This window comes from Nuphar pumila, chromosome 13, assembly GCF_984573655.1.
Source record: "Nuphar pumila chromosome 13, dmNupPumi1.hap1.1, whole genome shotgun sequence".
NCBI lineage: Eukaryota > Viridiplantae > Streptophyta > Magnoliopsida > Nymphaeales > Nymphaeaceae > Nuphar > Nuphar pumila.
The window spans coordinates 9,694,969-9,711,336 of NC_143261.1; the positions used below are offsets into that span (position 1 = coordinate 9,694,969).

The 16,368-nt window shown below is 33.7% G+C and overlaps 1 protein-coding gene across 1 annotated transcript in view; it reads right to left on the reverse strand.

The window, feature by feature from the left end:
• The window catches only part of LOC149817711 (calcium-dependent lipid-binding protein-like), a 32,854-nt gene extending 17,013 nt beyond the window's left edge, over positions 1–15,841 (reverse strand). Inside the window, exons 1-6 of the mRNA XM_089985102.1 lie at positions 15,737–15,841; positions 14,883–14,984; positions 11,168–11,218; positions 10,425–10,545; positions 9,512–9,630; positions 8,252–8,350 (exon numbers count right to left, since the gene is read on the reverse strand). Coding sequence (XP_089841228.1) covers positions 8,252–8,350; positions 9,512–9,630; positions 10,425–10,545; positions 11,168–11,218; positions 14,883–14,984; positions 15,737–15,841 — 597 coding nt within the window. The remainder of the gene's footprint in view (positions 1–8,251; positions 8,351–9,511; positions 9,631–10,424; positions 10,546–11,167; positions 11,219–14,882; positions 14,985–15,736) is intronic.
• Between the last annotated feature and the right edge of the window lie 527 nt (positions 15,842–16,368).

A 16,368-nucleotide genomic window follows, 5' to 3' on the forward strand; every position in this document is an offset into this window, starting at 1 on the left:
CTATGGTAGATTCCCCATGTGTGCACCCATATTAAAGTGTTGGGAGTTCTTCCTAGTAGACCAGGGGTGATCCCAAGGTTTCATTGTCCAAGTAGGGGATGGCCCACGTGGGTTTCAAACCTAGGGTTATCGGAAGCATTAGTAGGAGTGAGGAAGCGCAAAACGCGGCACTTCCGAAACGCGCAGGGAAGCACCCATTTTAATTAGGAAGCGCGCTTCCCAGTTAACAGGAAATGTATCGGGAAGTGAGTTTTCTTTATTTTTTAATGAGGGAGAGTTTTACCCCCTAATTAAATGTTTTTTATGAAAAAAACAAAAAGAAAACATATTTTTCGTAAGGTCAAAATGGTCTTTCTTTTTTGAAAAACCTTAAATCACATAGGGTTTGGTGGTTTTATTCATTCATAATGCAACTCTCTCTCTCTGGTTCTCAGCCATCTCCACTGGTGTCCAAGCCTCCTCCAAAGACCTCCGAGCTTCCAACCTCCAGCAATGGTGATGGGCACCCTCAAGTAGCTTTCTCCCTCTCTTTCTCCCTCTTTCTCTCTCTCTCTGATTCTCTCCTCTCCCTCTCTCACTCACTCTGTCGCACTTCTCTCTAATTCTCCCCTCTTCCTCTCTCACTCACTCCATCGCTCTTCTCTCTGATTCTCCCTCTCAGACTCTCACTCTCTTCCCCTCTCTCTCACTCTCGGTCTCTCACTCTAACTCTCTTCCCCACTCTCTCTGTCTCTCATTCTTTCCCCTCTCTCTCCATCTCTCGTTCTCTCTACCTCCTCTATCTCTTTCCCTCTCTCTTCATCTCTCCTCTCTCGGTCTCTCACTCTCTCCCCCTCTCTCTCCATCTCTCTTTCTGTCTCTCACTCTCTCCCCCTCTCTTTTCATCTCTTGCTCTCGTACTCTCACTCTCTTCCCCTCTCTCTCAGTCTCTCGCTCTCTCTATCTCTCACTCTCTGTTTGTTATTACATGCGGAGATGTATGTATCATGCACACACGAGAATGAACTTCCATGTGAGTTTGTCTCTGTTGAGAATAAAGGTTGGTTATTGCATAAAAATTTGATTTTTCTTTCAAGTAGTGAGCATTGTTTATACTTTATATGGATGAATGTTGTAAGAAAGTTCTAGCTTTAAATTTATGTTGAATAGTGGTTTGAGTAGGATCTTAAGTATCTTAAGCTTGAGTTCTTGTTTAGTTTGATTTGGCTTATTTGTTGAATATCTTTTGTTCAATTGCAGACCTTAGTTTCTATTTGTCTATGTAGTTTTTTCCTCGTTGATCATGAATTCATAATCCAAACATATTAACAACCAAGTTGCTTGTATATATAATTCAATTTTGAAATTAATATATCAACTTTAATATTATATACTCATGTTTTATTTTGTCAATGATAACATAAATCTTATATTTTAGTAAATTAGAAAAAATATAATTATATTTTTTATTCCCTTTCGATTCCTATTCGTTTTCCATTTGCTTCTCACTCGAATCCTAGGTCGTTTTCCTCTTTGTTTCCTCTTCGAATCCTGGTTTGCTTCCGGTTCAATTCTTAGGTTGCTTCCGGTTCGCTGTAAGGAAACGGCTTGGAATACATTAGGTTCAATAATGAACCAATACACATGCACATGAAGTGCAGATATACCCACTAAAGGGGAAAACACAAGCACATAATGTGCTAACACATAAACCCACGAAAGGGGCAAAAATGCCTATAAGGCATAAGTTAATATTATTGAAGAGAAGAAGGGTGTAACACCCATTACAATGGAGCAAAAGCTCCTCAAAGAAGAAGTAAAGAAATACAAAGGGGAAAGCCCCTATTTATGCACAAAGAAGAGAGGAAAAGGAGAGGCCAAAAGGGGCTCCCCATAGAGACGTTGGGAGCCCCCAACGGTCACATTTGTGACCGTTAGAGGCCCCAACGACTCTATGTGGGGCCCCCAATTGCGTGAAATAAAAAACAAAAACTAAAAAATATAAAATGTAAACTAATTCTAAAAAATAAATAGTTGTTTTCTAAAAACAATTATATAGCAAATGCAAAAAGACAGAAATACCCCTATCGGGTATTGTACACATATATGTATATATTTATATATATATACATATATGTGTAAGAGTACACATATTTTAACACCCCCCTCAAACTTTGCGGGGAAAAAACCCGAAAGTTTGGAAAAACAAAAGAAAGTCTTGAAAAGAAGTCCAATGCTTCAAAAGTCTTCAAGGGAAATCTCCATCTTTATGACATCTCAGCAAATGCTTTCAAATGTAAGTCTTCAAAAAATGTCTTTATTGGCGATCATCCCCATAGTACCTCCATTGATCGAATACATGATGTATCTAAGGCACCACATCTTAATGATCCTATAGAGAAAGAACAAACCAAGAGAAGACTCAAAGTATACAAGACAAATAAAATATTCTAACCCAAGAATTGCAACAATAATATATTGAAAAGCAAGAGTGGTTTTAAACAAGATAGTAACAGTTTTTCAAAACATTAGATAAGAGGCAACATTTCTTAAGGATGACAGTAAATCATGATTTTACCAAGATGAAATATGTCTATTAAGAGACATTTCAAACAAATTCCAAAAAAGGATATCTTAGTGGAAGATCATAACAAGATAATTAAAAAACTACTTAATCATTTCAATACTATGAAAAAGTCTTCAAGAAAAGCAATGTATAATGTCTTCAAAGAGACAATGCATATGAAGTGCACCAACTTCCACAAATCGTTTTGCACAAGGGCCCAATAAGTACTCAAAGGAATTTATCAATACTTGGAAGTAAGAAGTGTGTGAACGGGGAACACTCACAAGTGCACAAAGACACAAAATTATGAAATTTGTATTTAAAATTAAAAAAGTTTCATGTATTACAAATATCTGTGAGAACCCAATGTTCACATAAGAACTAGTGGCTCCCTAAAAGGGACATACGAACGAAAGCAATTTTGACACACAAATCAATAATAAGGAGGCATTTTAGCACAAGATGATCTAATGATTTCTTTCATATCTTAGAAAGAAGAAATTCTAAACAAATGTCACATGTGATCTTGCTAAAAATGTCCTCTCAAGAGTCATTACACATTGAGTAGAAATCTTTACACATTGAGGGAATTCATACTCAAATATTTGCAAATACAAAAACTCATTAGGTGACCGAAAAATCAAAAAGCACTTAATATATAGGTTAAATGCCAAAAAATTAAATTGGTTTCCAAATATGCATATCAATGATATGATTCACTAGAATATCTTAAAACACAAGTTATGAATGAAATTTTGCAAATTTCAACAATAGTTCATCCACTACAAGCAACTACCTCATTAGTCCTCCAAAACCCATAAATCAAGTGTATAAGCTACTAGATCAAGAACATAAATATAATGTCATTAAAGACCAAAGACACACACAAAGGTGTGTAAAAGAATCTCTTGTCTACATGTAATAATACTTGAAATGAGTGCATCAACGACAAGAACAAGAGAATACACACAAACATGGACCAAAAGCATCTCTTGTCTACGTAAAAATACACTCAAGATCAAGTATGTTCAGCTACTAGAACAAGAGTATCAAGCCAACCATGGGATAAAACACAATACGTCTCTTGTCTATATAAAATGGCACTTGAAATGAGTGAAAGAAGCCAACCATGGGCATACATTTCATCGACTAGAACAAGGACTAAAATCACACACCATGGTGTGAATCAACGTGCCTTGTCTACATATAATAACACTCAAGACAAGCGTGTTCAGCTATTAGACCAAGAGAACAAAGCCAACAAAGGGCTACCAACACACAAAGGTGTAATAAAAATCTTGTCTACATATGATGACACTTAGATAAGAGGTATAAAAGGAGAAGACTTTTGAGGCAATAAAACTTGTAATGACAAACATATAGATAAAACCTTGAATATAACCAATAGAACAATATTTTTTAAAATAAATATGTGCACATACGCACAACAAGAACACTTGAAACACTTATGCACAAAAAGCACAAGACACGAACTCACAAATGTGCAAATGTACCCATAAGATTCATAAACAACAAAAGGCTGGGAAATAGTCCCAAAACCCTTGATTTTAATATACCTTAAAACATTTAAGGTTTCAAACACCATATATTCATACATTTGTATATAAATAAGAGCATTCATAAGATCAATGGCCAAAAAAGGGAAAACGAGTGACACACTCATAATTAGAGATCATATAACAAATCATTTTAGAGTCTTAAGGTGCCCATAACTCACCTCAACAACCATCTTTAATATGGCAAGTGGACAATCTAAAATGACATAACACAAGGTGCTCATAACCCACCTCAACAATCTCTAATATAACAATAAGGCCATAAAAAATGATTGATGCATCATATAACTTGTGATGGATAAAAATAAATGCCATAAAAAAGGCAATGGACGCTTAGGGAAATCATTTTTCAAATATGTGATTTTACAAAGAGGGCCGATCCAAAGGTCCAACACGATTAACCACAACAATATGCCTTATAACAATAATTTTGCATAAACACGAAATTATGTTCAATCATGATCATTATCAAAAGACTTAATAAACACAACATGAAATATTTAAGCAATGTCATGTGTGAGAACGGATTTGGAATAATCCAAGAATCAAATCAAACCTTTATAAATTGCAATTATATGCATACCAAGATGTAGAATAGCAATAATCTTAAATGAGCAAATTTAGGACAACATGTAATAAGATATTGCGGAAGCACTTACAACGATAAAAGAAACAATCTCACAAGTCCACTAAGGGACAAAACAAGCCTTAAAGAAGGCAATATAAACATCTCTTTATTGAAAAGAGAGAGAGAGAGCTCTCAAGCATTCATAAAGATGGTAATATTTAAAAAGTCTCATAAAAACCAATATTGTTATTTAAAAAGAAGCATATAACAATCATGAAATCTTCTCAAAGAGTATATACTCATAAGAAGATTCACAAGGATCAAAAGGTCTCTCAAAGAGAGATAAAAAAAAAATCCCCAAATGAGGGTACATACGAAAGGAAGAGGGAAAACTTTATTAAAGTGGAGAAAATCCCAACAAAAAAGAATAATAGGATTGCGTTATGGCATAAATCTATAAACAAAAATTCATAATATTGTTAAAAACATATAACTTAATAGATTATAACCAACTCCTAATGTAATAAGTATGCAACATTAATGAAGATAATAAATTTTATAATAAAACATATTCTTGAAATTGAATTGAAGAATGTAAAGAAAATAACCATATTTTATGAGATCATTTTTAAAACTTAATTCAACCAGTATTATAAAATGCCTTATTAATCAAATATTGCTCATATGAAAAAGAACTCATTAGGTAGGAAAATAAAAAATTAATAAGGAATTTTTCATAGTTAATATATGTCAATCATTTTTCAAAGACAAATGATATTACGAAAAGCCTCATATAGGACATTTTAGAGGATAAACACATACCTTTAATACGAACCAACAATTATGATGAGAGTATGTGAGCAATGCTACATATTTCACAAACATTTTACTTTTAACATAACTTTCTTAAAAGACTTATTTTTCAAGAAAAGACATACGAAAGAAAATAATATACGAAAAAAAAGGTTCAATGGAATGTTAAGAACCCAAACTCATAATGACAAGGAGAACACATATGCAAAACATATCTAATTCTTCATAATGCACAATACTTAAAGAAATATAATGCATACCAAATAATTTTAAGAAACAAAAGAGAGAAATGAGAACTTCACCATTTTTCTTTAAAATTTCTTGAATAGCACGCTTCCCAATGCAACAAAGAGCAACTCGATCCCAACCTTGCTCTGATACCATGTAAGGAAACGGCTTGGAATATATTAGGTTCAATAATGAACCAATACACATGCACATGAAGTGCGGATATACCCACTAAAGGAGAAAACACAAGCACATAATGTGCTAACACATAAACCCACAAAAGGGGCAAAATGCCTATAAGGCATAAGTTAATATTATTGAAGAGAAGAAGGGTGTAACACCCATTACAATGGAGCAAAAGCTCCTCAAAGAAGAAGTAAAGAAATACAAAGGGGAAAGCCCCTATTTATGCACAAAGAAGAGAGGAAAAGGAGAGGCCAAAAGGGGCTCCCCATAGAGACGTTGGGAGCCCCCAACGGTCACATTTGTGATCGTTGGAGGCCCCAATGACTCTATGTGGGGCCCCCAATTGCGTGAAATAAAAAACAAAAACTAAAAAATATAAAATGTAAACTAATTCTAAAAAATAAATAGTTGTTTTCTAAAAACAACTATATAGCAAATGCAAAAAGACAAAAATACCCCTATCGGGTATTGTGTGTATATATATATATATATATATATATATATATATATATATATATATATATATATATACATATATGTGTAAGAGTACACATATTTTAACATTCGCTTCTCTTCTCGCTTCCAAGGAAGCGTTTTGTGCTTCCCACTTCATAAAATTTTAGAAGTGTCTTGCTTCCCGCTCCTGCTTCCTCGACTGACAACTCTGCTCAAACCCACCTCAAACAGTTTGAGACTCTTTACAGGTTTCCTCTCCATCAAACGAAAGATATGTCTACAAATTAGGAAATCCTTTAAGATTTTAAATTGTGCTCCTTACCTTTGCTAAAAAAGTATCCTAAGATAGAGAGAGGTCTTTTAGAAAAGTAAAAAAATCTGAGAGAGGTATGCATGTGTGAACTGTTAACATATATGTAGCATTTTCTTATGTTGTATTTGTTTTGTATATACCAAAAGTACACTTATGTGAACTTTAGGTATTTTATTTCTTTCTTTTTATGTGTATTTTTGTACATTTAATTTGAGTTGTATTCATAGCATACTTTAGGTATGACTTTTATGTATTTTAGGATAGGTATACTCTAAGTATACCTATTAGATTAGTAGGTATACTTATACTATACTTTAGGTTAGATTAGATCTTTTGGTCATTATTAGAATGACAATATTTTATTGATTTTCTTTTTTTGTCACTTTTGAATGACCAACTAGCCATTGAGGTTTGTAAGGGTGAAACTAGCCGTTAGAACAAGCTCTAACGGCTAGTTTGACTAGTCAAACTAGCCATTATGTCTTCCTCTATATATTGCTCATCCTTTTGTTGTATACTTGAGAGTATGGATATATAGTGTGTGTGCGTGCATGAGTGTTCTAGTGAGGTCGACTTGTATATTCGTGTGAATATTTCACATTAATAAAATATTTAATTTTTATGTCTTTTTTTCTCATGGCTATATATGGTTTATTGCATCTAGCCAAATGCATTTGGATTTCATTTATGTTTGATAAAAAAATTGTTATTCTTTTGTATTACTTGTGTCATGGATTCCATGCCATTTTGTGACATGAACAAGTCATGCATACATGCAAACCAACAAATTATTTACTTTTCATCTTTGGAAACAGCTCCTCCCCTCCTCCCTCATTACGTTTTGGAAGCCATTAATAATGAAAAGACGTCCACATTTCAACCTCATCTAAACCATTATATTGGAAATAATACAACGGTTTAGGTGAGAGAGTAGGCACGCTAAAAGCACAAATGTGTGTGTGTGTGTGTATGTGAGAGAGAGAGAGAGAGAGAGAGAACCTACCAAATAAAATGTGCAAAATGGCTTTTTCGTGGGTTTTTTCTTTCTTTTCTAAATTCCAACCATACTACATGCTTGATTTCTTATTGATTGGTTTTGGATTGTCCAATTCCGACACATGGATAGGTTTTATAAATTTTGAAAAACCAATGGCCCAAAATCTTCGTAAATTTTCAAGGCTTGAAAAATCAATTTTTTCATTGGGAAAACATAATCCAAGTATCAATTCCTACCAAATCAACCATGATGAACACATCTACAAGGTTTGAAATGCAAAAAAAAAAGTGATATAAAACCCATTTCAATCCATGTTTCTTGTTCCCCGCACTATATGTGTGCGTGTGGCAGACCTTGTTAGTTTATTAATATGTTATTGCATGCTTTGGAGTTCCTCCTTCACATTACTCCAGCATTTGGATTATGAGAAATTAACACCCTAAATTTCTTAAAAATTGTTTCATGAGCCGATTCCGCCGCATTGATGTTCTCATAAGATAGCCATTTTCAGATGAATCAGCAGAATATGGAAGACATGTTTGAATATGGAAGACATGCTGAAACACACCTCAGAAAGAAGTGCAACAACAACTGCAGAAATGCAAGGAATCTCTTCAGCAAGTTGGAAAATGACACGTATAACAGTGAAAACTTGAAGATCCTTCAGCTGCAACAGATCCATTAAAGTTAACAGAATCTCAGTGTAAATTCTTGCATAATTAAGCGTGGAGAAGTTGACATTGCAGCAAAATTCCTAAATGACGAATCACCAAGCGAATTACAGGTAGCCAGGACTAACTACATTCTTATCAACATGGTGACCCAATAATGTGACAATGACAGTGATTAGTGACAAATGTCATTGATATTTTGAAAACAAAGTGAAAAAATGTGATATTTTGGTTGGCATTTTAACAGCCTCATGATATTTTCAAAATATTGTAATATTATCATTTATACCAAAATACCATGATTTTATAGAAATATTTACTGTTATCTTGGCTATGTAACAGGAAGAAAACAGCATTTTTTATTTTATTCTTCTTAATATTTCTCAATTTTAGGTTTTATTTATTTCTGTCGATGTTTGGTGGGTGAAAATGTGAGAAAAATGAAAACTTTTGTTATTTTTTCCATTTTAAAAATCTGTTTCTCTCATCACACCCATAGTCACCTATATCATTCAAGGTAATTTCTCAGGAAGGGTTTTTATCAGAGAAATTATCAAAAGTTAGTTTATCCCAGGAAAAACTTGGGAGTTTAAAAAAATGAAAAAATATAAATAATAGTTAAAAAGATAAAAAAAAGTAGTAGTCTTGCATTATTTTTCTGGTGAAAATATAAAGAAACAAGTTTTAAAAGGTTTAAAAATATAAAAAACAAAGAAAAAAAGAAAATGTAAGCTTAAAATATAAAAAATGAGTTTTCCCCAACAAATATCGTGATATAATTGCAATGTTTTGAGTTTTGGTGATATATTGCCAATAATATCGGCTGACATTGAATCACTGATACTATCGTGACACTTTCAAAATATCAGTGATATCAGTGACACTGGTGACAACAATATGACTGCATACCAAAAAATAGAGTTTGAAAAGACCATTGTATGATTTCATGTGTGAACTAAAAGTAAAACAATGGCAACTAAAAAAATTTATAGTTCAAAGAAAGGAAAAACCCTTTTCTTAAATATAAAAAACAAGGAGTTATGTCAGCGATTGAAATACAGCATTAATTCACATGATTTTCACAGTAACCCCACCCTTCATGAAAATTATTACCAGCAACATGAATGACCAAATATGCTCTGAAAAAGGTTGTGCACCTGAATGGGCAGTGAAGCAACTATAGCATCTACAGCAAGAACAATATTTGGATCACCACCCCATCGAAAATCTAAGTCCATTGTTATTTGACCTTTCTTAAAGGACTGAACACGAATACCTGCATCAATGAATTTAATGCAAAAGACATTAAGAGAGTACAACCCTTCTCACTAATGAATGTAATGAACAGTGGTAAGATGATTCACATGCTAGACCATATTCTTGACGTATTTGTACTATTTGCTGTATCTTTAAATTTCACTATTATCATTGAGGAGAAATAACATTTCACAGATTATATTAATGAATACAATTGTTTGTGCATCATTCATTCAATGAAAATCAGTTCCCAAAGAATACTAAGAAGAACTTCCAGTTTGACATTAACAAATAAATCTCTTAAGTATCACATCAAATCATTGACTTCAACATTTTCCAGTTTGACTTCCCCAGTGAACTTTTTGTGAAAACTCTAGATACCCCAGTTTTTGTAACTTATGTACGATAATGGACAGGAGCATACTCTAATATAGAGTGCCAATTGTTTCTGTGAATTTCTTAGCAGCATTCATGGCAATGTCTATATTAACTTCCTATGATGAGCAATATTCCAAAAACTAAAAAGATTAAACTAGTATAATTTCATCCTCAAATAATATTAATAATCTACGACCTGAATATCATACAGGAAAATGCCAAGAAAAAAATTGAAAGGTCACACTAACTGTGGTCCCATATTTAGAGACAGACCCAACTTTCTGCCTTTTGCATGAAGCGGTTGTGCCAGAACTCGAGCCTTTGATCTTCCAATGGAAGCCCAAGCACTTTACCTCTTAACAAGCAATAGCCCTCGAAGGGTAAAAAGAAAAAGATTATTATATGTAAAATCAATGGGAAAAAGCTAACCATAACCTTCAATTTTGGGAGGAACGTTCCCAAGGAAAAGCTTGCTAAACTTTAATGATGATATCCCAGGAGGCCGGTATTGTTCCAATGTGGGTTCAACAGATTCTTTAATCACCATACTTGCAGCCTGAAACAAAGTGGTCAGTTACATGCAAGGAGAGAGAGAGAGAGAGAGAGAGAGAGAGAGAGATTATAACATGTTGATATAACATAAGCAAAACTGCCTCAAGTTATATCAACATGTTATAAGCATCAAGTACACTGTTCAAGTGCCAACATATAAAGTTGCAGTTCTTTGTAATTTATTCAAACAGAAATGAAAAATTTAAGGTTATGATATCAAGATAATTTAATAAATGTCAAAATCCTGTTTCTGATTAAAAAATCATCTCATATTCAGCAACCAGTAATAACATAAAGGACATCAAGAGAAAACAATTCACAGAACAAGTTGATGCTGATCCATCTGACATTAGTGACATAATTTCTTTAGCAAGTGATTCAAAGAACCATGTCAATGAGCAATAGAAATTTAGTAAGGAATAATAAAAAAAGACTTAATTTGATAGTTGCATATTGGCAACAGTTCACAAGCTGCTCAGGACAATATATTAAACTGCATAAAAGCCACTGATGGCACTATCATCACCTCTGCAAGATTAACATCATAATATGAGAGTATCTTTAAGTAAAAAAACCACACAAAAACAATCTATAGGCATCACTACAAAGACGTTTTCACCACTTACTTCAGCAACAAAAGGCCACAATTTGCTGATTTGCTTGTTTAGCCACTTTACCTGCAGTTTCTCCCAAAAAAAACCACACATCAGGCTTGTAGCACCAACAGTCAGGAAATTACGACACCAAAGTTCTACCAAAATGAGAAAAAAACCATGCAACATTTGCATTGGAAGCTGATCTAAAGATCAGAATGAACAATGAAAATTATATATATCTATTAAATCACTATCATGATATAGTGTAAAGCAATTATAAATGGAAATTATCATCATATTTTCAAAATATTAGCAAATTAAAAGCATCATGATATTATCACTTTATATTAAAAACTTACAGTGTTCTATTTTCATTTTTTGGGAAAATACTAAAACCTACTCTTTTCTTAGTTTTTTGCACAACTTTATATTTTCACTCTTGTAAATGTAAATATTTTCCCAGATTTTATCAAAATTTAGCAATAGCCAAAGATTTTGACTTACAAAGATAGTGATGAGAGCAATATATGTGACTAAGACACACACACACACACACACATATACATATATATATATACATATATATATATATATATACAGAGTAGAGAAGTAGCTGCCTACTCCGATCTGTTACTAGAGCCAGCCTACCAGCCTTCTAAAGTTTTTTTTTCATTTTTTTCTCAAATATGACTACATAGATGTGTTCTACCTTCTTGATTTTATAGGATTGGACTCTTGAATTGCCTGATTACAACATGTAGGTGGGTTTTTATAAGCTCTAAAAATAGATGGTTTTTATAATAGATGGTTTACAATTTTCATAAATATTCAAACTGAAAAATTCACATTTTTCATCAAAAAAATCATGATCCAAGTGTCATTTTCTAGCAAATCGACCATGCTGACTGCATTTGCAGGGTCAGATTTGCAAAAAATACCCCAAAAACACTTGTTTGCTTGCAGTAGGCTCCTAACTTTGGTAGGTACCTACTCCATGCTCCATATGTGTGCGTGGTGGGTGGGGAGGGGGGAGGAATTGGCAACCCTCTTGGTTTAAAACCCCTAGTTGAAACTCACGGGGAGGCTGTTATGACCAAATCTGACCCCATGGATGTGTTTGGCACGGTCAAAATAGTAGGAATCAATCTTTAAATCATACTTTTTCAATGTAAAAATAAGATTTTGAGTGTTGAAAATTCATTACATTGTAGGCTGTTGTTTTTACAACCCACAGAAAATCTGGCATACATTTAGAAAACATAATATAAGGAATGGTTTCTAGTAAAGCAACCATCTAGATTACATCTGGAGGGTTAGATGTGCCAAAACAGAAAATTTTAAAGGTCTTCACTATGGGGTTTGGAACCCATGAGTGTAGCAGACATTTTCCCCTATATATATATATATATATATATATATATATATATATATATATAGATAGATAGATAGATAGATAGATAGATAGATATAGAGAGAGAGTCCCTAGAATATGAGAACTAGAAATATGAGAGCTAGGAATCAACCATTGGACGTGTATTTTCGACGAAAAAATGAGATTTTTGAGTTCTTGAATATTTATGAATATTATGAGCCATTGATTTTAAAGCCTTAAAAAATTCTTGTTTATGCATCAAAATCGAATGATTCAAGAGTGGTTTCTTATAAAACCAAGCGTGTAGATCACATCCGTACAGCTAGATTCAAGAGAAAAGAACAAAAAATCCATGAAAATCGTGGTTCATACATTAGCGCTCTCTCTCTCTCTCTCTCTCTCTCTCTCTCTCTCTCTATATATATATATATATATATATATATATATATATATATATATATATATATATATATATATAGGGAAGAGAATAGCAGGAAAGCATCGGACACGCAAACGCGAGCCACATGTTATTAAAAAGTCCCCGGAGGTTTCTGACAGCTGCTAAAGGGTCATTTAACGCAGAATAAGCATGCGCGCTCGTTCGACGTTACTTCCATCCTTTGGATATATATATATATATATATATATATATATATCCAAAGAATGGTATATCAAAGACAGGTTCTTGATGCATCACAAACAGCATAGGCCTCGTCTCGAAGTAACACCAATACAATGTAATGGTGACTACTACACTCCATTGGCAGCCTTAATAATAGTAACAAAAGTATCAAATGAGATTTAAGTGGCCACATTTTTCTCAGGGATTATTCCAAATGTCTTCCTTTTATTAAACTTTTATCAGGAAATATTCACCAAATAAACCATTTTTAGAACATGAAAATAATATAAATAAACAGTTTTTCAGTTCCAATAAATTGCTCATAAAAAGGACATAACATGATAAAATTGCAATACATTCATTCTAACAACAAAAAGACAGTTGTTTCAATAAATAGAGATTTCATTGTAGCTTTCTGTCAATTGACAAGATAACACATTTTCTTTTCTGTGTTCCTCAAAATTCTTACAATAATTGTAATCATGGTTCTAAATTTCTAATGGAGTTTTGTCTCCATTTGAAAAAAAAAAGTATCCTTTTCTTAAAATAATATACAAAGGAAGCAAGTAGATTGCCAGAGTTCAAATATGCTAAACGTGTCCAAGATGGAAAAGTAAGGACCCAAAAACTCAGATACTGTGGGCATAATTTGGAAGAGCCCCTCAAAGGTTGTCTTAACTCGTTTAGGAAGCTAAACATTGAAAAGAGTGACTGTTAATGTATTAAGCAATGTAAAGTTGATAATAAAAGTAATTGAGAACCAAAGCAAGCAGAAGGTGAACCACTTGTTTCTCATGCTCAAAAAAGTTGCCACTAATAATCTTTCTCAATGCTAGTTGTAACCATCCATAGCAAATCCACTAATACCAGTCAAGAGCTTCCAATTTCCAACACTTTGTGGATATTGGATACAAGTAGTACTTTGTCAATTTTTTTCTAGATCGTAACATTTTTCTAAAAACTTTTCACAACTCTAAATAGTAAAACCAAGACTTGTCATGAAAATTAAAAATGTTTGACTAGCACTAGTCTCCCAGGCTAAAAAAATTTGGTCCATTGAAATAATGAGCACTATAAATTATGTTCATGGATTTGCCTTCTTGCTACTTATAGAATCTCAGAAACAGAGCAAACTATGACAAGAAGAGGTCTGTGTAGAGCAGCATAACCTACCCAATGAAATGGTAGTTTGCTTATGCAGTTTATGCGAGTTCCAATGTGAAAAAATGACAGCATAGATTATGCTAAAGCTAATTGTATACATATTATGAGATCAACCATGACTCATCACATGCAATCTATGCTTTCCTTCAGTATGAGCTTATGGAACAAGTGAACAATCACCCACACAAGGATAAAATTAAAAAAACATAGAATAGCCTAATTTAACATCCTACATAAAGGGCTATTCATCTTAATCAAACTCCAAAACCCATCCAAATATAAATATAAAGGAAGCTCCATATAATAAAGTTTCAACAGTTTAACTTTGCAAACAGCATAAATCTCTTGGTGTAAATATCTAATTAAAACTTAAACAGGGAAAGCATCACAGGGAAAACATAATGAACTTAGCACAAAGTCTTTTTAACTTCATTGATCAGGGTACTTTTTTCCATTGATCAGGGTAATTAATGTCTCATAAACATGCATATTGCAGCAAAAAACAGAAAAATAATAAATAAGGTCGAACATTACACTAGAAAGAAAATGGAAAAAACAATGTATGTACTTATGAAAAGATACCTGACCTGTTCAAATGCTGGAAAAGATACCCACTCTGGAAATTTATCACCACAAATCTTCTTCAAATCATCTCTGCTTAGAGATCCTAAAAGTTTTAGATCAACTGCCTGTCATAAGGAAACATTTCTTATGTGCATTTGGCCTAATGAAATAGAAATTGGGAAATTTAAAATGCATATATATATATATATTGAGAGAGAGAGAAGAAACAATAAATGTTATTGAAGAAAGAGGAAAAGAAACAGGAGAGAGACAGGCTGACAAATGAACACCTTATGATAACAAATTATGGTATAAACGTTAGTTATGTAGTTTGTGAGGAGAATTTTTTCTAGCAGAATGAACACAAACAATGCAGCAAATCTACACTCTCATGGTAATGGAGACAGTACTATATATAATACAAGTGCATTTATTATTTAGCAGAATCTCATAGCATATTGCATCAAATACACACATATTCAACATGGATGCATGGATTTCATACAATTTCCAACATGATACAAATCTAGCACAAGAACAGGAGCAAGAATGGAATGTCACGGTAATGGTGATAATAATACTATTCCATTGAGTAAAAACAAATAAAGCAGGAATCCCCGACACGAAATTCTCTACAACTCAACCCTGATTATGATTTCTAAACCAGTCGATCACCAATTCAAGATGATCGTGAATCAGGAACCAAAGGAACAAAAGAAAAAAGATTGGAAAAGACAACGAATAGTAATATACCCAACAAGCACTAAATGGAGATCGAAATTGCTTCCCGACGAAAACCCAAAAGAACGAAGCAAGAATGAGAATAATATGATAAAGGAGATCGTAACTCGTAGAGGATAAAAATGATGGGGAGTACCTTGGTAACGCGTTTGTCGCTGCGGTACCTCATCATTTCTTTCCAACCGGCCATCAACGCGATTCCGGCGATCATTCCGATCAGAATGCCGGAAAACAACCCCATTTCGGGCCCTCCGTAGCGGTTCCCGACTGTGAAGCGAGAGGAGAACGCAGCCTTCCTAAAATCTCGCGACACCCAACAAAACCTCTCTCTCTCTCTCTCTCTCTCTCTCTCTCTCTCTCTCTCTCTCTCTCTCTCTCTCTCTCTCTCTCTCTCTCTCTGAAACACACAGAAAACGGCTTCTGGGTGGCACCAAGAATCCCAAAAACAGAAGAAAACGAAACGATCCTTCCTCGTGCAGTCGGAACGCTTCTACTTCTTCTCCTCCTCCTTTCTCCGAGAGGCCAGATTCAAAAAAACCGCTACCGCTCCACGTTATCACTTAGCCATCTTCCCTTCTTTTTCTTCCTTTTCTCAGTTTCTCCCGGAATTTCTTGTTTTTTCCCAATTTTTAAATATCATGACTCCTATCATTTACTCGTGTTGAGTATAAAAATCAAGTCAGGAATTCGTAGTGACAAACCGTTTAAAACGGCAAAATCTTGAGTTCTCGACACCCGGAATACCGTGAGAAATTGAAAACTTTTCAT